The sequence below is a fragment of the Oenanthe melanoleuca genome, chromosome 2 (assembly GCF_029582105.1).
Source record: "Oenanthe melanoleuca isolate GR-GAL-2019-014 chromosome 2, OMel1.0, whole genome shotgun sequence".
NCBI classification, from domain to species: Eukaryota; Metazoa; Chordata; class Aves; order Passeriformes; family Muscicapidae; genus Oenanthe; species Oenanthe melanoleuca.
Window position 1 is genome coordinate 39027690 of NC_079335.1, and position 27205 is coordinate 39054894.

The 27205-nt window shown below is 36.4% G+C and overlaps 1 protein-coding gene across 3 annotated transcripts; it reads left to right on the plus strand.

Moving 5' to 3' along the window:
• Window positions 1–960: 960 nt before the first annotated feature.
• Window positions 961–27205, plus strand: TCEA1 (transcription elongation factor A1). Of its 3 annotated transcripts, none has more exons than XM_056485860.1 (10): window positions 961–1119; window positions 6446–6508; window positions 10818–10923; window positions 18432–18519; window positions 19524–19672; window positions 21504–21560; window positions 22418–22572; window positions 23882–24028; window positions 24932–25003; window positions 26048–27205. In XM_056485860.1, the coding sequence occupies exons 1-10, from the start codon at window positions 1051–1053 to the stop codon at window positions 26054–26056; spliced, it is 915 nt and encodes a 304-aa protein (XP_056341835.1). In that variant the 5' UTR covers window positions 961–1050; the 3' UTR covers window positions 26057–27205. The 3 variants fall into 3 exon arrangements, with proteins under 3 accessions (XP_056341835.1, XP_056341837.1, XP_056341838.1); XM_056485862.1 differs by lacking the exon at window positions 961–1119 and adding an exon at window positions 3131–3272; XM_056485863.1 differs by lacking the exon at window positions 961–1119 and adding an exon at window positions 3536–3600.

A 27205-nucleotide genomic window follows, 5' to 3' on the forward strand; every position in this document is an offset into this window, starting at 1 on the left:
CTCCAAAATGTCAATATGTTACAGTCCTCAGTTCACAACTGGGGCATCCATAGCATTCAGCTGCTTAGTTATGATGGATTTGAGTGGCTGTATAAGCACCTTCGTGGATCCTAGGAAGGGATAATCTTCCTGTAACCTTTAGATGTGCCTACTGTTTGTGAAGTACACACTCCTGTTTTACAGCAAAAATGGTTTAATATTGCTGTTCTCGATCAGAAATCACAGTAACAAGGCATCTGGTGCAGCTGATGAACAGAATTCCATTAGTAATGATGTGTAATATTTCTATGTCAAACTTTATAAATGTGATAAGTCCCACTGGAACACACACAAGATTTAAACTAGACCTAAGACTTCGAAGCACGGTAGCACCTCACAGCGTGATGCTTGGCCAATGCCAAAGTTTATCTCCAGCTCCGTGGTCCTTCCTCGGAACCTGCACCTTACAAACTTCACTCTGAAGCTGCAATTTGAAACCCTCACTCCATTTTTATATAAAAGTAACTCTGAAGCCTCTTACAAAGATGTATGTATAAAAATCTTTTCTATTAGAGGGGATAGGGGCTTTCCCCCATCCCTTTGACGCTAATAAAAATCAAGTTTCTGCTGACATTCTGAGCCCCCCGCCAGCCGAAGAAAAGCTCGGTCGCAGGGAGGGGATTCCGGACGGCGTGGTTCGCACTGTGTGAGCGGCACTGCGGGGCGATGGACAGGGTAAGAGGGTGACAGACTCACAGACTGTTCTGATTTGGAAAGGATCCACTAGGATCATGGGGTCCCACCCCTGACCCCGCAGGGATACACAAGAATGACCGTGGGCCTGAAGAGCGTTTTCCAAAAGCTTCTTGAGCTCGGTCGGAGTCGGTGCGGTGCCCAAGGAGGCTGTCGGAGCTCAGCCACCCCCCTGTACTTTCGGTGGGTTTGGGGTTTCGGGGAGCGCGCCGCGCCACGTCCGCAGCCCCGCCCCGCTCTCGGCGAGCGGCAGCGCTGCCTGGCTCCGCGGCCGGCGCTCGACGCGCGCTGCCTGGCGCCGCCCGGGCCGCCGCCGCCATGGCCACGGAGGACGAGATCATCCGCATCGCCAAGAAGATGGACAAGATGGTGCAGAAGAAGAACGCGGTGAGCGGCGGGACGGGACGGGGCGGGAGGCGGGCGGGCGGCGGTGCCGCGGGCCCGGCGCGGCCCCGGCCGGCCCCGCGCTGCCCGGTCCCGCGGGCGCGGGGCCTGGCCCTTCCCGCCGCCGCGTTCCCCGCGCTGCCCGGGCCCGGCTCCGCTCCCGGCGGGGCGGCCCCAGCGCCCGCGGCCCGCGGCAGGTTCCCGCCGGGGCACCGGCCCTGGCTGGAGCGGCTGCGCCGCCGCCTCCTGCTCGCTGCTCGCTGCTCGCTGCTCGCTGCTCGCTGAGCCGGCGCTGGCCTTGCGCGGGCAGACCTGTCACCCCGAGGGGCAGGCCTGGGCATGGCCCCTGCGCGTCCGGCTGCCGCTGGAGTTCTAGCGGCGCGTAAAAACTAACATAAGAGTGGAGAGCCCAAACCCAGCTGCGGCAGGGCCAGAGTCCAGTGGGTAAACTTTACAAACGGACGGGGAATGCCAGCCTTTTTTCTTTCGTACTTTTTTTTTTTTTTTTTTTTTTTTTCTTTAATCTGCAACACTTCTAATTGCTATTCATCTGGAGAATAACTTGTGCCTCAGAACGGAGGAAGAATACAGTTAGATTTAACTCAAGTGTTATTGTCATGTCTGCCCTTCATACAGAGCTCAGATAACATATGGTGTTTATACGGTGCCTACAAACACATCAAAGTAAGCAGAATCAGAGTATAGAGCAACAGCCAGATAACTGATCATGGTTATACCTAAAATAGCATGCAAAAAGTTGTAAATTCTGTTTGCTGCTTCTTTATCAGGTGAGCACCTTGTTATTCTCTGGAAATTTGTGCTTGTGTATGTGATTGTTGTTCTCCCTGCAAGGTACTATTATATCCATAAAATTAAAGGGTTTTTCTGTATGTTATGATAGTAACAGTAATAGTTCAGAACTCAACGCTGTGGAATTCCACTTTATAGAAGTAGTTTTGTTATTGGACAGTGTAAAGAGCATTTTTAATAATATTTGCATTTTTATAGAAATACTGATTTTATTAAACCAATGAGATTTGTTTAGTTCAGAATACAAATTCGTTGTAAGTACAAGCCATGCTTCAATCCCTGATGTTCTGTAATATGTTTGAACTCTAAAATGATGCATTGTGGCAGCAAGACCCTTGTATAGAGGAAAGAATATTTTATGACTGGAATTTATTAATTCCATTATTTTTCCCTCTTCGTTTTTATTTCTATTCTCCATGTATTTACGCACAAAAGCATTTGCTGTCTCACTTTCTCTAAAACTGAAGTAGTGGCTCTTTCCTACAAGGTGTTGAAAGGGTGAAGATTTACTGACTGAAATGTTTAAATATCACGGTCATGAGAATGATAAAGGACAGCCAGCTCAATTTGATTTGTAAAACTTCTGATAACAGAAAAAAAAAACCAACAGCTGTCAGGTAGTATGAGACTGACTGTTGATCCTGGAGAGTAGCCATACCAGGGATGCTGCAGGTGACCACAGGATATTTCTCTGTGATCTGAGAGGTTAAGGAGTATGGATGAAATTTCTAACAGTAGTTAGGAATGTGTATTCAGAAGCATTGGGCTTTTGTACTGTGTTGAAACAGAGCTTAACTCCTGCTCCTTACTCCACACAAGTGGCTCCATTGTTAGGCTGATGTTTTCTTAATGAGCTGCCACCGTGGCCAAGAGTGGAGATCTGACAGTTTGTCCAAAGCATATGTGTATAGCATGATAAAAACCCTTAGCTGTATATGAGGAGAGATGTCCGTGTGTTTTTCTTACTAGTCTTTGTCATTTACAAAGTATTTCTTTAGTTGCACAAAGTGATTTCCTACCTAATTCTGCCCTGCAGTTAAAATGCTAACTTTAGCAAAATTATTAAGGTATTCCATATGGAGAAGTACTTTACTGTCTCAAAAAGATGAAGAATTGAGAAATGTGTTCTTACACAAGTACTCACTGAATAATGATGCTCTTGACAACCTCTTGTGTTCCTTTCTCCATTTTTACTCAAGAACAGGTATTTGGTCTGTGTCTTTGAATGAGAATGATTTGATGAGATGCATTAATAATAAAAGAAAGAGAGGAAAGCTTTGATACTTGCTCACTCTGAAGCTGTCAAGAGTCAGATGACAAGAAGTGTTTCATCTCTCATACAAAAGGTGACTCTGGCTTGTGGCAAAGCACTCTGTGGCATTTCTTTTGATGAGTTAAAAGAGCAGGCCATGCAGACACTCTTTCTGAGTCAGACTCTTGGTGATTTGCCTTGACTAAGGATTTAATCGTAGCTGTGCAGATTTCATAACTATTTAAGTGAAATGATACATGCAGTTCTTTTGTTTTGAAGGAGAAAGTGATATGATTTAGTATGTAATGCACTGTGCGATATGTATTTCTGCTGTTGCTTCAAATTGAAATAGATACTACTCCTCCTTCAGAACTGTGATTGGATTAAAACCTGTAGTGCCTTCCTTTGAGCTTCTGTTGTATGTAAGTACACCTTTCTCTCATTAAGCTGCTGTAATGAATAGGTATGAACACTAAGGCTGCACCCATGGATGAAAAAAAATCAAGAATGCTTGAGTGTGTTTAGAGAAAAAATAAAATTGTCTGTGTTATTAAATATATACTCCTTAAGTAGAGCTCCTTTAAGAAGATAGCTCTGCTGTCTTCAAAAATGTACTCCGTTTTCTATTGCCTGAAGCTTAGCTTTAAAATATGACTATAGAATACCATTCTGAGCAGTTGTGATGTGACCAAGTGAAAGAAGCTGAGAGGAGAAATCTACTTAATCTGTATGAAACTGACTTCTGTTAATTTAAGTGACAAGGTAAATTGAAAGCCAGCCAGCCTAGGAGAATGGGACATTGCCTTTTATTTTCTGTAAAATCATAGAAATACCTTTAAAAGAGGAATTATAACAATGGTCTTAGTGGTTTGGGGGGGGGAGGGTTTTGAACACAGAAGTGTCACATTAGGAGAAAAGTAATTACAAGTTATACTGTGCAACGTCCACACTAGTTTTGAGATACAGAGAGCATTTGACTTTGTACTGAGAAAAGTGATTATGGAAAACTGTTTAGCTGGTATGAGTTTAAAACCAATTTAAATTTAATTTTAAAGCATCTAATTCTTGGTGCACAGTATAATTGATTAGAGAAGTGAAGGCTTAAAAAGGATTAGTGCATTATCAATTTTGGTAATTTGGTACAAAAATCAGCATAAAATGTAGATGACATCTATTAACCTGTTGTTTTTCGGCTGGGTTTGGCTTTTTTGTTTTTGATTTTTGTTTGTGGCATTTCTGGTGTTTTTTTTGTTGTTGTTTGTTTGTGGGATTTTTTTGTGGGCTTGTGGGTTTTTTATTTTTTTGTTTCTTTGTTTTCTGGGTTTTTTAAAATAGTTGCATGGTTTGCTAACCTGCTGTGTATCAAGTTGCTAGTATTGGAAAACATTTACTCTGGCAGTAATAAATTTGTTTTCACATGTGCAGTTGGGAAGGGATATAACAGGCAAAGGAATTTTGACTAGACTATTTCTAAGATGAGATGAGAGTTCTACTTTGCATTACAGTGTTCCTTTCATATTGAATTTGCAGACTACAATAAGCTGTGTTTATTTTGAAATTACATGCTGTGTACAGTGTGCTAATAACTTAATTGGTTTGGAGGTGAGTATTATCGGATTATATTTTTTAAAATGGCACATTGACTTCTGTCATTAGTTTTGTTTTGGCTAAGAAAGTTTTCTTGAATTTGATGTTGTTTTGTAGCAGTGAAGATAATTAATGTACTTTATTTGGATCTGTGTTTGCACAGAAGAAACCAAGCTTATGACTGTTGAGAGGAAGATATAGTTTAGTATGCCAACTCAATTTAGCACCTGAAAACATCGTGACATTTCTCAGTCTTGCATCATTGCTGCTAAAATTCTGTGGTTAAGACTAGAGAAGTTTTGTATATCATGAATAAAAGTTAAATGAGGCTTTTGCTATCATGGCAAAATTGTAAAACTTTAGCTTTATATGTTAATTAAATTTGTGTAAAGTGAAGTTTGATGAAATGTTTCGGGTCTTCTTTGGGTCAGAAATATTTGAAAAAGAAAGGTTGTAACAGACATTTGAAGATGTTTAAAGCTGAGGGTTTTTGGATGTGACACCAAAATTCCACTTCCATCTTTCTCAACGTCCTGGTGGTTATTTAATCTTTAGTGGTTGAAGTGTAGGACTGCAGATGTAGCAGAATATTTCAAGTTTCCTTGCAACAGGTGTTATATTAGAAGTTGATTAGGGAGAATTTGAAAAACAAACAAAATAAAGTAGGATGAGTTGAGAGGTAAGGAAAGAAAAGTGAATCCAGTTCCACTGATTTGCAAATGGAAATCTTGTGGGATTTTTCTCCAAACTTCACAAATTAAAAAAAAGGGAAAGGTGATGAACTGAGCCTGAGTGAGCTGAATGAATCTTAGATGCACAGGCAGTTGTTGCCTCCCTCTGTTCATAGCTTCCAGGTTCAGCACCACATGCACTTGAATAACAGCCAAGTCATCTCAGCCTTTGGGAAGTTTGTGTAGGCTGACAGCCCACGTGCACAGTCAGAAGTGGATGGTGCAGAGCTTTGCTGAAGTAGAGTTGATAGATCATCAAGGCTGGAGAGGTTAAAGAGAATTACAGAGCTCATACTTATGCAAACTTTTTTAAAGTAAGGCCTATATTGCTAAGGAGTGAATTGTTAGAGTAGCTGGGTATAGACTTTGTTAAGATCTGATAGTACAATCTCTGACACAGAATTAGTTAGTACCTTTTCTAACAGTCTTAGCAGCGGAAAAGAAAAACCCACACATGTGACTTTACCACATCACCACAAATATGGTTAAGAATGATATCTATGTATTTTTATACATATATGTGCATTATTGATGGACTGTGCGGAGCTTCTCAACTTCAAGTTCCTGTTCTAAAACTGATGTGGTTATTCTGAGCTGAAAACTGCTTCTGTTGTCTGGACTGTTTCTGATGCTGTTAAGTGAAGCACCCTTGAAGATGCGTGTTGGTTAAGTAGTAATTGACAGAATGCTTTGACTGCCATTTGGGTTACATGGGGTAAAACTCCCCTAGTCTTTGAGTGAATTTGATTTCCAAGTTAAGGCTTGTTAATGATTAGTGTTTGTGGAGTGGAACATTTCTTGTTCTAGTTCTGCAGATAAATTGAGAGCTGGTGGTTTGAACCCGGTGTGTGACCCTGAAGGCAGATAAGATTATATTGTTGACATTCTATTTAAAGTTCCCGATTGCTACTAAGGTGACTTTTTTATTTTTTTCTACTTCTTTTTTTAGGCTGGAGCTCTTGATTTGTTGAAGGAGCTTAAGAATATTCCCATGACCCTTGAGTTACTACAGGTATGATTTTCTTACTGTTATTATGTTACAAATGTTAACTCCCTAACGAGGAAGGTGGAGCCAGCAGATTTGAAGGTTACACTATTAAATTCCTAGGTCCAAAGTCCTTGAAAGCATTGGTTTTGTTACATGGTAATCTTGTTTCACTTCACCTGATTTATAGCGCTTACCTTAAGTGTTTTCTTGCTGTAGCAAACTCTTAAAGCTTATCTTTCTGAATAAGTTAAGAATAGGGAATTTTGTGATGAGGAGAAGAACTACTTACAAATTTACTGGACATAGAATCTTACATTTTTACATTAATACAAATGTGGTGTGTTTCCTTTCTCCTGAAGGAGAATGCACCTGATTACGGCTGATACCATCTTCTCTTATGTAGTTAGCTCTGGTTTTGCCTTGTAAGTGAGGAGAAACATAGTTGATACCTTTTAGTCAAGTTGTATTTGACACACTCCCCTTTCTCTCTCCCTCACTCAGAGTAATATATTTCTTAAGGTAATTATATTTCTCTTTTGCTCTCCTGGGCTGGAGTGATGGAGGGGTACAATCTGCCCCAGTTGCATGGATATTCTCACTAATGTTGCTCAGATTTACATCTCTAACAATATTTCATATATTATTTGTAAATTCTTTCAAAAAATAAAGTTGGTCAACTTTCCTTACATGTCAAGTTTCAGAGCATGTCATGTAATTCATCAGTGAGCAACTTCCTTTTCCAAACTAGCCAGATATTTCCTATCTGTGAAAATTTTCAAATGTCAGAGTTAAATCTGAGACCTGATTTGCCATACTAGCCACTTAAATTGGAGGAGACTGAAAAGTAACTTTTTTTCTATTGGGCAATTAATGGTCACAGATAAAGAATTAGCTATAAAGTTCAAATTTTTAAGGTGCCAGAAGCAATTACATTTTTGACTCATTAATCCAATATACACTTGCAGAATGTACTTTTTAAGTTATACTATTTCTGACAGAAAATAGGAATTTTAATGTGTCACTTTTATTCATGAATGCTGGTACTACTTAGTCCCCTATGTTCAACCTTATTCTTTAAAAAGAAAATGAAACCCCAGAAAAATACCCCACACAAAACAAGAACAAAACCCAGAAAACCTCTCTGGTTAACCTGTTTCTTTGGAGTTTCTTTGTGAAGGTCTTAATGCAAATTATATTTTTCATTAAGTATCTTAATGTTCTTTTGTCTTTGGAATTAAAAATCTCTCTTCAAGTGCTCTGGAAATTCAAGTACCTTGGGATGCTCTTGCACAGTGCATTGACTGTACCTTAGTTAGGAAGCTTTTCATAAATACCCATTGCTGTATTCAAAACAGTTCCACTGCATAAGATTGCATTTAGCAACATATTTGGACTCAAATTTACTTTTTTTATTTTTTTTTTCCTTGAGAGTTTGATAAATATATAAAGTCTGACATAAACTTTCTTTATTGGCCTCCCAAATTTTCTTAAGCAATGGTGGACTCGGAGCAAGAGTTAAAATGTGAAGTAATTGTTCTTTTTGCTCTGGTGGTGGATTATTATTGTGCCAGTGTCAAGAAGGGTGATGATTGTGAGATAGTGGAGGCACTGTCTTCCTCTGTGTAGATCAAGACTTCTGACAAATGTGTTTGAGTTGATGAAATGCAGAACATAAGTGAAAAGCATGCTTCCATACCCATTTTTAAGAAGTTTTGAAAGCTGGCTACATTGAGAAAATCTCTGCTAGCTCTGTTATTTTGTGTAATGAGAGTAGTGATGGTTTTTCCTGTAATACCACTGGTACCTCAGCCTGAAATGATGGGGTTCTTTTTAATTTACAAATATGTGCAATAGGAAAGTTCATATTAGTAGTCTGGGCTTGTGCTGATGTCCTGTGTCTTTCATGCCACATTTATTTTCACAGAAAGCTGAAGTGATTACTAAATAATACCACTGTGTTGTATCTGATGAGTTTTATGTAAGCAAGCTGATCCTTGCTCAGCTAGGCAGGGAGCCAGTAGGCTTCCTCACATGATTTATCCAGTGGTCTGACTTGCAAATCTGTTTAGCAGCTTCACAGCATTAAAGGCATCGTGTCCCTGGTGCTAATTGTGGTTAGTGCACTGCTAAACAGTGAGTGAGACACTCAGGCTTTATTTTAACAAACAGGTTTTACAGGAAATTACACTCATGTGTAGAAAAAGGCTGCGGTGTGCAGCCCTTGTTAGTGGCTTCAGTCCAGTTCACAGGCAAGCAAGCTGTGAGACCTGGGATCCCAGAGGTGGTTATTCTTCAGTGGCTGGTTTGGCTCTGCTTTGGTCTGAGTGCTCACCAATTCTCTATCCTCATACACTTACAATTTAAAGTTGGGAGCACCTCTGCTTGCTTCTGTGGTTGCTCTTCCTCCCCAGCTGCGTTCCTTACATTTTTGCATTTGTTCTGGCTTAGAGAATACCTGCTGCCACCATGTGCCACTTCGTGTTCAGTCATAGGTTACTTCTGCTCACACCTACTGAGGGCTACTGGCCAAAGCTTCAATGATTCAGGGTGAAAACAGCTGCCTTATGCTGTCCTTGACTGTCTTTACTCTGAAAGTAGATGAAAAGTGCTCTAGAATTTAAAGTGGGGAAGAATGAAAATACTGGGGTTTTTCCCTTAAAAATGGCAATTGCAAGAACAACTCTACAGACAGGAAGACTAAGGAAATTTCAAATACTGGTTTGTCACTAAAACATAGTCATTTTGAGAATATAACACTGATCTGTTCTGACTATCTAAGCCAGATCATGACTTCCTCTCTTCACGTAGACCTAATCCAGTGCTCTATAAAAGTAAACAAATCAGTTGTTTTTATATACTGCTTTAAGAGCTGGCAGTTCAGACAGTTTCCATAAACTGTTGTGTGATCAAAAGAAGAAATGTTTCTAGTTAGAGTTTTACTTGAGTTTTTAGATTTTACTTACTTAAGTAACTCTGTAAGTTTGTGTGTTTTCCCTTTACTGATGAGCATAGACTGTCATTGTGCCCAGGTATTAATGGAGGGTTGAGTTTTTTGGTAGATACATTTTTCTCATCCAGATGTGGTATTTGATGGATTTTCAAGACATTTTATTCTTTATTGTCTGAACATAATGTTGAGATTTAAGTGTTCAAAATATCAAGAGACATGGCCAGTACCATTAATGTGAGTGACCAGAGTCCATCAGTTACAGGTGAGTAACCATCTGTTTTCTTTAATCCAAAATATGTGTTTAGAGCTGATGCTCAGGCCTGAGGTTATTTGATGTGTTTCCTTGGTTGAAATAGCTACAGATTATTTCAGTATGTTTCCAGTCATTTAGCACATCCATGCTGCCTCAGAAAGTGTTGTTTGAAGTAATGTACAGGAACAGATCATTTCCATTTTTAGCAAGACACAAAGATTTCAATTTTCCTTTCAATAAGATGGAAGTTTATGTGATCTATTGCAAAAGGAGAGTAATTTCTAGTGAGTCCTAAATGGTAACAAAACTGAGCATCTTAACAAATTAATTTAGTCATCAAAATACAAAATACAAAAAGATAAAAAAAATCCATATTTGTATTGTTAAATGCTTTTCTCCTCTTGTGAAGCTAAAAGAGTGGAAATTTTCTCCTTGTTACATGAACACATTAGGTATAAATCTACTAAAACGTTACTGTTGAGCTAAATTTATGTCCTCGTCTGAGTCTTGAAAGGCATGAATTGTAACTTACTCTCATATTCACTCTGTAGGTGGCAGTAGTGGCAAAGGATTAAAGCTTGTCACAGTCTGCCTTTTCAGAAAGATAGGATAGCTCATTCATCTTAAACACAGAGAGTTCTGCTTCCATCTAGAGTCAGAACTCTCTGTGCTAAGGATTCTAAAGAATCTCAGTATCACCAACATTTTTAGGTACCTAAAACATGTTTGTTCCCAGCTGGTATTATAGCTTTTTCCACTGCCACTAAATGGGAATTCTAAGAATATGATGTCAGTGAAGATGTTAGCAAGCTTCTTACAGTGCTGAAATATAAATACAATCCTTAACCCTTGTGCCCAGCATTACTGCCCACCCTTCCCCAAACCTTTGCGTTGAAGACAGATGGTAATACTGTCATATTTCTTTTTAAAATGTCCATGTTATTAAAATAATTTTTATAAAGGTTTGTGGTATTTTGTCGTGATAATCACAAGAAAAAAGGCAACAAACCCACCACAAAAGAAAAAAAGATACTGTAAAAATGAATGTCAAAGTACAAATTTATGTATGTTTATTTGTTAAATTGTCTCCATGTCACTTGTGATAATGTATATTTCTGTTTCTTTTGCAGTCTACCAGAATTGGGATGTCAGTGAATGCAATACGCAAGCAAAGCACAGATGAAGAGGTTACATCTTTAGCAAAATCTCTTATCAAGTCTTGGAAGAAGCTGTTAGGTATGGCAGCAGAAATGTCCCTGTTCTTGCATGTTTTAACTCTGTGTAACCTTGGTGCTCATCATTGACACTGCCTTGCTTTAGACATAATTGTGCTTTTGTGTGAATGCTGAAACTTCCTGTGCTGGTGTAATTGGTTTTTTACTCTTTGACTGCCACCAGGCCATTACTGTGAGACTGTATGCAGAGAAACAGTTCATATATTTTATTGGGGCTGGCAGGCAGTAGGAAATCAGCTTCTCTGACATGATTAATTTCTGAAGTCTCATTGCCTGCAGTTGAGCTGGAGTGACTGTACTGCAGCACTGCAACCTCTTTTTTACTTTTTTCTTTGTCAAATATAACAAGTACTCAGAAGAACTGCTGCAGAATCTCATGTGAGAATGTGGAGGCTTTGAAGTTTGGTTATGAAGTGATTTCTGAAGAGAAAAAAACAGTAAAAATTATATTAAAATCTCTTAGAACCTACAGGTAGTGAGAAACAGAGTTGCACTTTCTAAAACCTTCATAATTTTAAATAGCTCACTAATCAGTGACTTAATAGTTTTTGTTTAATTTCCCTTAAAGCAATTAATACCCTTAAAACCTGTCTGTTAGGGTTTAATTCAAGGGTATTTGGTAGTACTTAATACATCTGAAAACAAATCTCAGAATGTGTCCAGATATTTTTGTTCATGCACTGTGGTGCACTCTGCTTTGTTTCTTTTTATGTAAGTTTAGGTAAATTAAGATTTTTGAAGCTTAAAATTTTAGAATAGAAAACATTAAACCGTTTTCATTATTTCATTTTTAAAGTAGAAAACATAAAGCAGTTTATATTATGATTTAAATATTTACCATTCTGTGTGGAAAAATATGCCAAATACTAGGAGAGTGTGAGTCCCCTGAACTCAGCTTCATTTTTATAAATTGTGAAGTGTTTTATCAGATACTTAATTACTGTCTTGTAAATGATACAGAAAATACTTTGACTGTCTGTAGAAATGGACAATTTGTCAGAACATTAAATTTTGATGCTCTAGAAACAGCAGCCTCTACAGCAAACTTTTTAAAGCTACCTTAAAGATTTTTGACCTACCTACTAATAATGTTTGTTTTAGTAGTTAAAATTAGATAATACTAGATATGCTGATAAAATACCTTTAAATTCATAATGACCTTTAAAATAAAAGTAAATGCATGTACAGGATCTTAGTGTAGGATCTGATCAGAGTTAACTGGTAAATAGTGAAAATAATGTACTTTTTATTTTTAAACTTAAATGTAGTAGTCCAACTTTATTATATCAGTATATAAAAGTGGTAAGGTATATAAGTGAAGAAATTGACTTGCATATTAATGTCAGTTACTCTAAAGCCTTCTACAAGTAGCTGCTGGATTGAGTGATTTAGCTCTCAGGTTATTAAAAGTTATTAGTCTAAGTTTTAAGAACAAAACCATATGAATATTTGGTGAGAGTTAATTTTTTTTCTTGGAAGTTCAAATTTTTAATACTGCAGCTTAGCTTAGACAACATAGTAGAGGAGATCCTCTCATTTCCAACAGAATTCTCACTGGCAGTATGCTCAGGTGCTGCTCTCTTTGGGGAGTGAGAGATCTGCCTGATTATTGCTAAGGGGTTTGCCATTTGTTTGTTAAGACACTAAAATAATTGTCTTAATTTTTTAACACTTGAGTATCTTAAGCCAGTCAAAATTATCTTAATATGTTGTTACTTAAAGTTTACTGGTGTTTAAGTGTTCAAATGTTGTGAAACATGGGGAGTGTCACTCCTTCCTGGAGGGTTTCTGTGCTGTCAAAGTCTGGGTAAGAATGTGGTGCCTGAAGGTCACAGCAGGTCAGTCTGGGTGTAGGCTGCTGTGCAAAGGAGCAGTCCTGACTTCCCTTCTGCACAGGTGCCTCCTTGCTCCCTCCTGTGTTACAACTAGTGCTGGAGTGGCTGTCCAGAAGAGCAGAGCTGGGAACTGGCCAGTTGGAAACTGATTGTTTTGTTCATTTCTTCTGGCTTCAATTTCAGCTATCACTTTTTGGTCCATCCTGTTTGCAGTTACTGTTTCCTGCACAGGGATTGTAGCAGTAACAGACAGCTGGGGCAAGGTGGACCTTCCCCTTTCATAGTTTGCTAGATTCAGATTGTTTTAACACAGCTGGGAGACTCTATCTAAGGCTTTTTGCATGAGATGAAGTCAAACATGTAAGGAGCTGGAAAGCAAATAAGAAATATTTGGCATTTATCAGAACTGAATACTTCTTGAGGCAGTGGGTATGTGACCTTCATTCATGTGCTAATTTTTGTTACAGAATAGCTATTATTGTGTGTACATTATTGTACCAGCTTTAGTATAGCTGTGATAATGCACTTACTACATAAAATCTAATTAATCCTGAAAATACAGCACTGCTTACATTCAAAACTTAGGTAGTTCAATTTTCCTTGGTTGTAACGTAGATCTGATAGCATAGTAAGGCAAATGTTTTGCCTCTTTTATCACTGCTCAGTAACTCATTAGAGCATAAAGTTTCATAATTGTGAAAGACAGGGTATAAGTATGGGTGGGAATCTTACAAAGTACTCTTATTCTGTTTTATCATTAGTTTGGCTTTCTTGGAAGAATACGAAATACCGTATGTTGAGCTGCTTGAGAGATCAGTTTCGATTGTGCTGTTTATAGTGCATGTAAAATGTATGGAGCAAAGATGGCAGCAGAAGCGGACAGCTGTTAATCGTACCAAGCATTGTACTCAGAGCTCTGAAGTCTTTGTGAGTTATTTTTATAAATGACATTTTGAATTTAGGCAAGAATTGTTGACTGTTCAGGCTGCATGTAATGTTTCAGTTCAATGCTATCAGAATTTAGTCTTTAGAAATGCATGGGAAACATGAGAACAAATCAAAGTGAGTTGTGAATCACCAGATCTTTGTGGCTTGGCTCGAGCCTTACCAGGTTACCAGTGGTTTTTTGGAGGGGTCAGAAGCTGTGCAGCAGAGGGCCTGTGACCATTGTCTGAAGTGACTCACTGGGTGAGCCACAGTGCAAGGTCCCTTTCAGATACTTTCTGAAACTTAAACTACACAGCAGAGATGGTCACAATTTGCATAAGGAGCTAAATTCAGCTCTCAGAATAAAATGCTGCTCAGTTATAACATTGGATTTCCAAATAATGGCTGTTTTGCCAAGGGGCTGAACATGCAGAGTATGCTGTGTAGATAATGAATCTATGCATACTCGTTTAGGTTGTCAGGAGTGTTTCTTATGGGTAGAAAAGCAACAAAAATTCCTTAAGGAATATAAGCCTCATAATAAATAATTACTTGCTGAACTGAAGAGTATACAATGAAAAAGAATATCCAGACCTCTAAGTAAACTTTCCTTCAGTAACTTTATATACTGAACTGAAAATGCAGAATCATGGCACAATATTCTTAGTGTTAAGTGATCAACTGTTGCCAGTATTGAAACTAAAAGTGAGGCCACAAACATTTTGAAATACCTATTTCAAAGAAGAATATGTTGTGGTATTTTTATTTTAAAAGAGTGTTGACGTGTTAATAACACCAGTCAGGCATCACAGAAATATTTTACAAAGATTACTTTGCTCACAAATCCTTTATTGTTTCAAACCTGGATTTGATTCTCCTGGAGCCAGCAGATGCAGTCTAGGACTATCTTACAGGTATGTTAATGCTGTCATAAGTGAAGTTGTTCAAGGACATCTCAAAACCAACTGGCTTTGCTCAAAAAAAAAAAAAGTTCCTAACACAAGTTCTTAAATTAGAGTCTCACAGCACTTACGAGTATATTTTCTATTGATAAGAAGAGTGCACGTCTTTATAAGACATCAAGCAGAATCAAGTGCAAAAACAATTTCAGTAGTTTCATTTTCATATCGACCATGAGCTGTAGAAATCACCTACTGTTAAGGGTATATTTGGAACTGTTCATGTACTGCTAGTAGGTCTGTAATTTGTTCAGCTAATCAGTGGAAAGATAACAACACAATGCATTATACTATATAAGAGAAAAACACATATAGTGAAAAGACCATGTATCTTTTGTCACTGATGATAAAAAGGTTTTTAAAAATAACAAACAGTTCATAATTTTGTTGTTTATTCATGGATTTTTAGATATTCCTTCTCCCAGTGCTACTACTGAAAAGAAACTTTACTTTTCTTACCTTCATGCCTTACCACATCTTGTAGAGGAATTGCTGACAAGTGTAGCTGCTTGTACATCTCAAGATTATTTGGTCAGAGTCTGGAAAATGGGCTTAAACAATTCTTGAATATGAAGGTCATTGTGAAATTAATGATTATGTAATTTGATACCTGTTCTCTTATCTCTTTTCTTTAACTTATTTAAAGTGAATGCTCAGAAAGCTTTCCAAGTTCTGGTGGTGATTCCTGAGTAGGCAGCACACGATATCCCACTAAATTAAATTTTCATGTGCTTCCAGGTAATAACTAGCCACCTTTCATTAATGTTTCTGGAATTATTTTTTTTTACTTTAATATTTTTCTTAATTTTAAGTTAGATTTATAAATTAATAATATTACATCTTTATATTTTCTAATTTTTTCTTGTAACTAGCAGATGCCTAGTGTTGGCTTGTAATATAGTTAGAAAAATCTAGGAGAAAGCTATTAATGGCTTCTAACATTCAGATTAATTATGTTATCTGGCTGTATCTTATTACATTAAAATTTTTAAATTTTAAAGACAAACTACTGTTGTGTCTTATTTGACCCTGGAGAGATTTTTCACTGGAGAAGCTTCAGGTATCTTTCAAATTAATTACCAGTCCCAGGTAGAAACTGCAGTGTGGTTGTTAAACTTTGAATGTCTTATTCCAATGGCTAATAAATAGTCTATTCTTGTTACTACTATATTCTTTGTAAATTAAAGAAGAAGTATTAATATAAATTAACTGCTCTTATAAAAAACCCAAAGTATTGAGATTTTTTTTATGGCTACCTGAAGATGAGGTAGCTAAAACTGCGAAGTTACAGTTTTCGGTCCTAAAATTGGTGACAGTTTCCATTTGTTTCTGAACAAAAAAATAAGTTTGAATAGCTGTATGGAGTTGCAAAAAAGAGCTGCACAACTTGTAGTTTGTATTATAAATATTTATAATGTTCTGTAGACTTCCTGAGGTGAATCACGCTGGAATTTTTAAAGACATTTCACAGAAGGACCATTGTTTTCCACCTTACTTTGTTAGAATTCCTGTGGTTGTTCATAGTTCCCATTAGATGTCATTCTTGCTTTCTATTAGAGTCCGGTCATTGAATGAAAAATAAGCTAATTAGTAAGGACTTTTAATTTGTCAAGGTTAATTTTTCTTTCTCCAGTGGATAGATGAAATGCTGCCTAGCAGGCTGTTAATTGCACTCTCCTCTTTTGTCAATACAGTATTTCAATAAAACAAGATATCCTTATTACTGTGTGGGTTTAAAGATGGGAAGCATCTCTTCTAGTGCTTTCCAATTTATGATCCATAAGAGTGACTTAAACACTTAGGATAATATTAACTTTATTTTCAGCTTTCTGAAACTAGATAAAAGAGATCTGGGTGCCAGCTATGCTGCTGTGGTGTGTATGGTGCATAATAAGCAGGGGATACACAGATCAGACCTGAATTTGACAACTTGTATGCCAGAAAAAATTGTGTAGGTAAATGGGCTGAAGCAAAGCTCCTGCTTTGCAGAACCTGAGCTGTACCCCAGGTTAACTGTTTGGTCTGCTAGTTTGTTTTAAAGACTCTGACAAAAGTGAGCATGCACTTAAAACATTATGAAGTTAAATGAGATTGCATGCATATTTGGAGCATCTTTAAAGATTATATCATGTAATCAGTTGTTGCCATAGAGAGAGTGAGTATGCATGCTAAAAATGGGAGTTGTTTTCTTTATCTTAGTGCACTTCAGTTGTCATAGCAGAGAACTCATGTGATCCATTCAGTTTATAGTCTTGTTTGCTTTCTTAGTGAAATTATCTTTATAAATAAAAGGTGTTAAATTGGTATCTTTATTAGGAATTTTTAAATAACGTCTACAGCTTATTAAAGACAATCAGCCTGAGTGCATCATCTGTGTTTAATTATCTTTTTTTTTTTATTAAACAAAATTTATCAAGGATTGAATACAGCATTGCATACAATAGGTGACCTCTTGAAGGCTGGGGGAATAGTCTAGAGAAGTATCTTCTTATGCTTTTCTGGTTCTTGTACTATTTTGTGTGCATCTCTTTATGGGTGCAGCTGGAGACAGGATAATAAATTAGTGCCTGATCTGATCCAGTACTGCTGTCTCTGCTCTTCTTTTATGATGATTTTTTAATAAAGTGGTATTTGATTGGATAAATTCATTAACTCATTAATTCTTGTTCCATTTATTGTTCCTATAACAAGAAAGCCAGTACAGTTACTTTCTACTCTATAAAAATTAAATTTAAATCTCGATGAAGAGACCCAAATTTGTGTGTTACATACAACCAAGTTCCTCTGAGAAGGGATGGGATTCCTCTGGAAATAAGGATACTTTTAGATGCTTAAACAAGGATTAACATGCTTAATTCAGGCCACCTTTGTTGGCAAGACTGAGCCTTAGCAGATTTCCCTTCTTGTCTTGTTCTGTTTTTAATTACTTTTAAATTTTATAATATATGCTTATTCCAATAATACAGTCTATGAATTTAGAAGTGTAATAGCAGCTTTATAAGGGTTTGGAGAGAGGAATTCACGAAATCTGTCAATCAGTGATGCCAATCTCACTAGGCTTTCTCTGTAGGCAGTAAAGAGCCAGCCTTTCTAGAGAACAAATCAAGGCACTCTGAAATCCTCTTTACAATAGAAGGGTGTATGCATTCTTGCTGTGCTAGAGCTAAATGTTGTGATTGCTCTTTTCCATAAAGGCTTTTGTCTTTATTTTTTATAAAATCATAGTAAAACATAATAACCTGTATGGGAATGGCAGATTCAAATATATTTAAATACTGAGGCAAATAATTTAAGAGTTATCACAGAGAATACTGTGTGTCTGGAAAACTCCTTCAAAGTATGAAAATTACTTTATATTTTGCCAATCATGGTGTCTTCTACAATATAATTTAAAAGAATGACATGTATGTAGTGGGAACTTAAGTATATAAAGCATGGAATACAAATTCCAGAGATTTGATGCAATACCTAGAAAGTTACTGTCTACCTAATGCAGGAGTGTTGGAAGAAATAAATCATAAAAGTCTGTGTTTCTATCATGTCTTCACTGCCAGTTTAAGCACATGCTGAACTTGACTGAAAGGATTTGAAGTGTTGTCATGTTTTCCATTTCCTGCATTGGAAGGGAGTTGGGAAGTGAAGGCTGTACTGCAAGAGAAGGTCAGAGCAGAGAGTGGGAGCTGATAGCATTTCCAACTGGTTCAGGAGAAATCATGATATTTTACCACTGCTTTAAATCAGTTACTATTTCTGGATAGAAGAGAGTTTCTCATGTTTTGTATTTCCAGATGGACCTTCAACTGATAAAGATTCTGAAGAAAAGAAAAAGGAGCCTGCATCTTCCTCACAAAACAGTCCTGAAGCCAGAGAAGAAAGGTTAATGGCTGTGCAAATAATCTCAGTATAAATTAACATTAAACTATTTGGTCTGAATTTGTCATATTAGAGATGGCTGCCATGTTATTTTCTGAAAGACAGAGTTGTACAAGAAACAGTGTGTTATTGGGGAACATGTTGACATGAAAAAAGAAAGTCAGTCATAGGTTAAGACATGGCCAGACAGGTTCATTTTTTATTCCATCTGTTGGGTCTGTCAAATACTCTGTCCCCTCTCAGTAGTAGCACCCAGCTTTCAGAACTGTAAAACAACTTTCAGTCTCTGCTTTCTGGTAATTGTATATGCTTCTTTTGCATGTTAGCTTTTATGTTTGATAAACATTCTGCACTTTTTTTGGTAAACACAAAATATGTTACCAGAAAAAGGAGCCTACATTAATGTCACTGCAGGAGCTGAAGAACATCTACAAAACAGTATTTGCAAGCCCATTTCTTCTATACATTTCTGGGTTTAGGGATCTCTTTTCAGGAGCCATTTTAAAATTGAAGTTTAACCTCTAGCTATGTCCAGATGGAAGCTGAAAACTTGGTTTGCAGTTTGTAAAACTGTATAAATTGTGGGGGGATTTTGTGACCATGGCACCCCTTCAATGCAGTTAGCAGATTGAATGCAAGGCATTCACTGCAGAGCAAATGTTGATGTGATGTATTTTCACTGTTTTTTAAAGTAAAGTTCTGTGGGAGGAAAAAAAGGATTTCATGGTAATGTAAAGAACTGAGAATTAAAGCTTATGTGCCACATAATGGAATGAAATACCTCCTGTGTCTCTATTGTGTGGAATACCCTAGTGAATAGTATAAAGACACTTTCAAGATTGTATTGACTCTAGAGCTATAAATAACTTCTAAAAGGTGGTCTGTGTTCTTATTTTGGAATATCATCAAATGCATGTAGCAAAAGACCCGTATTTTGCCCAGAAACAAGGTTATTTGAAGAAGAGGGAAAAAACATTAATATTGGTTTTCATTTTGCCTTTTTTTAGCAGTTCAAGTAGCAATTCCAGCAGCAGGAAGGAGGAGGGTAGTGCTCCCTCAAATTCTTTCATCCCATCTTTTCCCCGGGCTCCAAGCACTTCAGACTCTGTGCGAGTGAAATGTAGAGAAATGCTCTCTGCAGCTCTCAGAACAGGAGGTGAGCTTTATGGACTATATCTTCAAGTTTAACTATTTCCTTCTTCTCTATTTCTGTCTTTCTTACTCTACTTTATCTTCTGGCCCATAGGGTAGAATAAACCCTGTTAGTGTCCATTTGTGTGTGTAGACCCATAAACCAGTTCACCCAAGGTGCAAGTAACGAGTAACCTTGATGGCATGAGTATGTTTCAAAATGCATTTTCATTGCTGTTAATTCAGGACATTTTGTGGCTCAGTTCATCTGATATCTTGCCAACAGAGGATCTTCTTTTCAAGAATGTTACTGCCTCCTTAATTCTTCATTTAAATCTTTTTGTGGAGGCTGCTATTTTTTTGTTTTGGGCTACTTGACTGAGAGGGTGTGACTATATACAAGACTGCCTTTCTTACACCAGAGTTTCTGGAAACCTTCAGATTGTAGGTATTGAAGGCTGCCTTTCTATTTTGATTTATTCTGACATTTCATCAAGATAACTTGCAATAAGAGAGTCTTGCATTGCTAACCTCATGCCTTTTGGGTATCTGTAAATTCTTTGTTCTGGGATTTTTTCTTTTTATCTCTTATGTACACTTGGGTGTCTCTAAACTGACAAATGGAATGATTTGCTAGATAAGGAGCAAACTGAAATCTGAACTTTTCAGAATTACCTGATTTTTTTTTTTTTCTGGTGCATCCTTCTCTTTATCAAAATTATGACCCAGCTCCTGTTTTTCTGCTCTTTGTGTAACTTGGCCCAGTGTATGTAGACTTCTGAATCATCCATGTTTACTTTCTTCACTCTTTTATTATTTCTTTTAATTCATATAAATTCAGGTAGAGAAAATAAACAAAGCTGACTAAAGGCCATGAATTTGTGGTCATCTGAATATATAGTTCATAGACATCTTTTGGGACCAGACAGTCATATACAACGTCTTAGTGTTCATAATTCTATCTAGTCTTCATATTAGATAGTTTTTCAAAAAGCCTTTTTGCCGAGTTGCTTTCTGCAGCACATGTAGACTGATGGTCCATGAGTTAAAAAAATAAGGTTATTTTCTTGTTTTAAGGCTTTTGCTATGAGATCAAAGTTAATGTTTGGATTACTCACTGAAATGCACCCATGTTGAAATGAGGAGGCAGACATATGGAATTTGTTCTCAAGCTGCCTTGGAAAAGTAGTTATCTTTGAGAGGAAACATTTTGATCAGAAACAGTTAAAAGTTATCTTGAGACATTTTAGTTCAAGTGTTGTATTGCCTTCAAGACTGCTGTGGTCTATTTCTTCTAATTTACATGTTTCATGACACATCTCTGCTTTGCATTTGAAGAAATCTAATAAGATTGTTTGTTATTTAATTACAGTGTTTCTAATGAAATCCTTCTCTTCCATGCATGCAAAACATTTATTTGTTTATTCTTGTATTGTGTGGGCTTAAACAATTGATTAAACACAATATAAAATGTTTCCCTTTTATAATAATCTGTTCTGTGTACAGGCTGTGGAGATGGGATGGATGCCAAGCCTATTGGAATATTTTAGATTTTTCTGTACAGCAATGTTTTTTGTTTCTAATTATGTTTACAGCTAGGTGTCAGAAGTTTTTTGGTTTTTGAATGTTTTTAATTCTTTTAAACTGTTCTGCTTCTATCACTTGTTTGTGTTCTTCCAAGTAATAAATTTTGCAAGCTTAAGTACACAGTAAACTAAAATTACATATACAAAAAGAAGATTCACTGCAGGTATTGTATAATTTGCTGAGTTTCAGAGTTGTGGAACTATAGGGATCTCAGAGATATAGAATACAGAGTGTCAGGTTGCTAATATTTTATCATTTGTTTTCCTCAGATGACTATATTGCTATTGGTGCTGATGAAGAGGAGCTGGGTTCTCAGATTGAAGAAGATATCCTTTGTTGTACATCTGTGTGCTCTAGAGCAGAAAGTTTTTTAAAAAATGCAGTAATTTTCAAATTACTTAATTTGATCTATATATTGAGTGTTTTTTATTTCATAAAACAAAAATAAGAACTGTGTTCAACACATCAGTACATAAATTTAGTGTTTAAAAAACCAGCCCAACCTAAATGATTTGCCTTACAATATGTAGGAATGCATGTAGGTGAGCGTGTGTGGGTTCTTTTCAGCTCAATATGTTTTCCTTGTAGCAGCAATATTATATCTTACTGAAGCATTCTTATATAAAATGCTGGGCTTTTCTATGCTATTTAAAAATCTTTTATTGTGAACAGTCTTAATAATTTTCTAGTGTCTTTGTGTAATTTTCTACAAGTTTATTTCTAAATGAGTTCGCAGTTTTAAAAAGGGTGGTTCTAGTAGCAGTGTTTGAATAATTCCAGAACAGAGGTCTGGGCTTCTTTTTTTAACAAAAAAAAATTGTTAGTGAGCTGTCATTGTTTGACTATTTGGTTCAGAAATGAATTAGTTCTCAGGATGAGGTCAAGAAACTGGACATAAACTTATGGGGGACTTTTTACATTTACAGTTGAGGTCCTACTGCTCAAAAATTCATGTTTCACTGACCCTGATTGAAATTATTGTAGCTAAACTATGATTAGGCTTCAGAAGGTTGTGAATTCTGCTGTGTTGAACAGGAAAATTGGTTGGGATGGGGGTGAGGATTTGATGGACAATGGAGAAGTACTTACACCCCAGAATGAATCCTTTGTAATGCTCTGTTTTACTTGTTAATGTTTTACTCTATTTTACTTATCCATGTTTTGTTCCTTAAATCCAATGCACCTATTTTTCAAGAATTAAAAAACACTGATATGAAATACAAAAATAGGGTACGAAGTAGGATAGCGAATCTCAAGGATGCAAAGAACCCTAACCTAAGGAAAAATGTATTATGTGGAAACATTCCTCCTGACAAGTTTGCCAAAATGACAGCAGAGGTAAGTAAAGCATAAGTCATGAGCTATTTCCCTCTTGGACTTACTTCCTGGCCTGTATTTATTAGCCATAAAAGTAATTTATGTAAGCTGCCCGTACTTCTGAAAGACTGTGGCTTTTTTGTGGCTTGCAGAATCTGAATTACAGGGCTGTGTTGGGGTAGAGGACATGAAAGTGACTTTACAAGTCAAAATGGATGTAGAAAGTAAAATGAAAAATTAGGTTTTATGGGAGAAAAAAATGAAAGCTCATTTTGTTTGACTTCTGTAGTTATGCTTTTATGTATTAGATTATGCTACCTCAAATGAGGTATAAAGAACTGTCTTGGAGACTGAGAGGAATTAGGGTCAACTAATGAAAATTGTGTTCAAAAGAAAGGTGGTTTTTTTTTGTTTTTGATTTGTTTTTGGTTTTTCTGTTGGTTGTTTTTTTTTTTTTTACCATAGCTTGACATAAAGTTTAGGGGAAACAGAGGCCGGTGAAAGAATGTGTAAAAAAAGCAAACTGTATCTTCAGTATGTGTTTTGATTTTCTTTGTTCTAATATTTATGTACATATGCACAAACATATATTTTGTCCTGTCCAGTGCACATTCTTTCTTTGATTAATGTTTTGGATTGAAATGGCTAAAACCATAATAAAAACATTTCCATGGGATATCAAATAAAACTGTATTGAAGAAAAATGTAACAAGTTGGTTTTTTGCTGTGCACGCTTGAATACTAGACCTTTTGGAGATCTTGTGCACTAAAACTATTTTAAAGGAAAAAGAAAATGGGTGATTCTGAACTCTTTGGTTAGTATTTAGAAACTAAGTTTATATGATTTCTGGTGACATGGCAAATTATGGCTGTACTGTGTTTATCAATACAAGTATGGAAGTAGTCAAAATAATGTAAATTTTTTCCTATAACAAATGTTGTGTAGGTCAATGAGATAAATATCCAAGTATTTAACCTAGGGACAGCATCTTTTTTGCCTCTTTGGAGGATGTTTAAGTCCTCTACCTTGCCTCACTTACATTTCTGAACTTCAGAAGTCTGCATAGAAATGTTTCTAGATGTTTGATGTTGTAACTTGTACTATTTTTTTCCTATCTGTGTTAAAAAAGAGAACATTTTTAACTTCTTGTAGCTTCTGTGCTGTGAAATAGCCCAGCTTAAGTCTTGTAAAATTAAAATGTGTAAAATTCCATTGCTCTTCAGTTGTTGTTCATGGGTTCTAAATAAAAAATTGTGTTGGCTTGCACAGTGGTAACTTGTTTTAAAGCTAAAACTCTAGTAAACTCTGTCTGCTCTTTGTCCTTTACAGGAAATGGCAAGTGATGAGCTGAAAGAAATGCGCAAAAATCTGACCAAAGAAGCTATCAGAGAGCACCAGATGGCTAAAACAGGAGGTACCCAAACTGATCTGTTTACATGTGGCAAGTGCAAAAAGAAGAACTGTACATACACACAGGTGCGTGGTTATTCACTCTTCCTTTTTCAAACCTTAAGTCCTATATAAGGATTGTCAGAGAAAAAAAAATTGGAATTATAAAATGAACTTTTAACAAAATGCTGACAAATTACAAAATGTGGAGTTAGCTGGATCTGCTTAGTTGTGCTTATGTAAAGCAAGTTTGTTGTATTTATTTCCCAAAAATTTTATGTAAATCCAAGCTGTGTCTGTATAGACTGAAACTTCAGTTTCTTTGCAATGCTGAATTTTTGATAATTCTTAATACATCATATTCATAAGGGTTTTATGTGGAGGAGAGATACTGTTTTTAATGTGTGTAAGCTTACTTTTACAGAGGGACTAAATAGCAGAAAATTATATCTGCACATGTATTTTTTTAATTTATGTAATGTACCATTTGACTAACACTAGATCTTGTTTTACAGTCATTCCTACAAATGCAGAAAGGGTGCTTTAATTTGCTCAACAGTACTTCAGGGAATGTCATTTTCATCATAGGATCAGCTGCATTTTTATTTTATATTGTTTATCAAATGCTTTAAATAGCAAGCTGTTTTTCAGTCATGAGACTTTGAAGCCTTTGCATTGGTAAATGTATATGAAGCTGTACTGGATGTTGTACTTTTAGTGCAGAATCTGCTCCTAGAAATACGTGCACAGTGTCAATGCAGAAATTGGTATTTTAGTGCTACTAAATCTCTCAAAATCCAAGTTTATAATGGCTTTGTAGAGAGGCAAAAAGCCCAGTTTCACATGATACATAAAGTTAACTTGTATTTTTTATGCAAATTTGTTTCCTTAATGTTAAACTTTGATTTAAACAGTTACATTGAACATGCAGTAACAAAAAGTGAAGATACTAATTTTCCTTTTCTGCCCTGGCTCTTGCCTTTGCCAAAGGTTCAAACCCGCAGTGCTGATGAACCCATGACAACGTTTGTTGTCTGTAATGAATGTGGAAACAGATGGAAGGTAAGACTGTTAGACTGCTCTGCATATTTGATAGCAGGCAGCCAGCCTCTGCAGTTAATTTGGGTTTACAGTAAATGTGACAAACCACTTTCTGTTGACTTTCAGTTACTTCTTAACCCATTAATGATATTACACGTTGAGATTGCAAAATAGCTTTAAATTGACTGAAGGTGTGACCTCTCTCATTGGTGGCAAAGGGGGAGAGAAGTCAGCACTTAGTCCTTGAGACATTTAGTTACAATACTGCTTTGCCATATGAAGTGGTGACAAGCTAGTCACTGTGTTTTCTCTTTCTTAACCCAAAGTTTTTTAACTGGTTTTAATCTCTGCTTTGGTGAGTGTAACAGGCCTTTTTTAGACCTTTTGTTGTTACTGTTTTTTCTGGGTTTTTGCTATTCTGAATAGAAGAAGCAATAAGAAAGGGAGATGACTGCTGTTGTATTCCTGTGCCAGGATAAGTGTAGGGCAGTGACAACTTGATTGAATTTTTTTTTAAGTTCGGGAAACAGGAATTTATAAAGCTTCTGAGAAACACTGGTAGTTCAACAAAAGAGAGAAACACTGAAAGGAAGGCTTGTAAAATTTACAGTTTAAAGTGTGGTTGCTTGCCATAGGAAGCATGATGACCTCATTCTGTTGTTTTTCTATGTTAAGAACACTGCAGCTCTGCAGGACCATGCCACAGTATACATTAAGATTGCTACATAAAATAATACTTTATGCATCTTGGTTTACATAATTTATTGGTGCATATTGTTCAAATATGTGCTCCAAGATACCTAAATAATATATAAAGCTTAGAAATTGTTTGATGGAATTGTTTGCAGTACCTGAAAAAGTACATTTGTCCTTAAAACCTTTTGTAAGGTAGCAGTTACAGAAGTGTCTGTATACAGATGCCTGAAAGAATGGTTAAAATATAAGCAAATGCTTGAATTAGTAATTTCCATATTCTATGTATGGTGTTGTATTTCTGTTTCTTCTTGCAAAGATTTAGAACTAAGCTGGATGAAGATCTCATAAAAAATTCTTTTCTTTTGACAGTTCTGTTAGAAGAAGAAATTGTCAAGACATCTGGACCAGTATGAACGAGGATTTTGTAATTAGCTTTAAAAACTAGGCCAAGCATCTAGCTTTCTGCAAATGAGAGGGTTTTTTTTGTTTTCCTTTTTATTTCAAAGCAGCATACATGCCTCAAGTTAGCCTTTGTTTTGACACAACCATCATTTCCTTAAATGCCTTCCTATAGCTGGTAGTCAGTAGGGCCAGATTGCTCAATTGTATGGTGAATTTTAAAATATTTTTTCATTTTTATAAGTAAGTTGACATTAAACTTTTACCAGTTAAACATTTTGGTAATTGTCTTGTTTTTTTCTAACTCTGTGAATAATGTTCTGTATTTTTTGTGGTCTGAAATATACACTCTCCTTCTTTGTGTATTTTGCCTCTCCACATTTCCTTAGTTGTAAGAATGAAATTTGTTTCTGCTCTGTTCATTTTGCTTTGCAAGCAGAAAAAGTATATAATTTCCTCATAACATTAAACTCAGTTGTTAACTAAAACACAATTTAATTAACTCTAGTTTGTATGTGCTCTTTCTGGACTAGGACTAAGTTTGCAGTCATGGGGTTTGAATATTTATTAGTGGATATGATGACCTCTTTTGCAATGGTTGGTTAAGCTTGTTTATGTAACCAGCTTTGATCAATGCAATATATTTTATTGCCCAAAGCATGTATTTTACATTCTATCAGTAGGCATTATTTCTAAGAATGTCTTAAAATAGTGGTTAAATCTGATTTGAGTGTTCAGTCTTGCTTAATGTGCTTGACAACCAGCTTGGGTTTAGACTTTGTAAATAAGCAAAGGCATTGTGTTGTAGGCTATCCTAATAACACCAGCTAACCAATTCATTACATTAAACTGGCTGGGGAGGTAATGCTATACTCCCTTCATTTAAATGCCATTGATTTTGTTCATGAAATGATTTTTGAGATGTAGGGTATCCGATGTCAATCATAGACCTGCAAGTGGGAATAAATTATTAAAGTTATAATCTTTTCCATATGAAAAATTATGTAAATGCTGCTTTTTTAGAGTTTGCTTTTTAACAGTGCATGTTTAGAAATATTTGCAAATGTGTTTTCAAGGAAAAATATGTCAACATCTTTAGAAGAGATTAAATTCTTTCATGATATCTAA

What these genes read in the sequence shown, in the direction of transcription:
- TCEA1 (XM_056485860.1), top strand. Translation starts at nt 1,051, where the DNA reads ATGGCCACGGAGGACGAGATCATCCGCATCGCCAAGAAGATGGACAAG. An exon ending in TGACCCTTGAGTTACTACAG is followed by an intron (nt 6,509 to 10,817) that starts GTATGATTTTCT and finishes TTTCTTTTGCAG; the next exon opens with TCTACCAGAATTGGGATGTC. An exon ending in TGCAGCTCTCAGAACAGGAG is followed by an intron (nt 19,673 to 21,503) that starts GTGAGCTTTATG and finishes TGTTTTCCTCAG; the next exon opens with ATGACTATATTGCTATTGGT.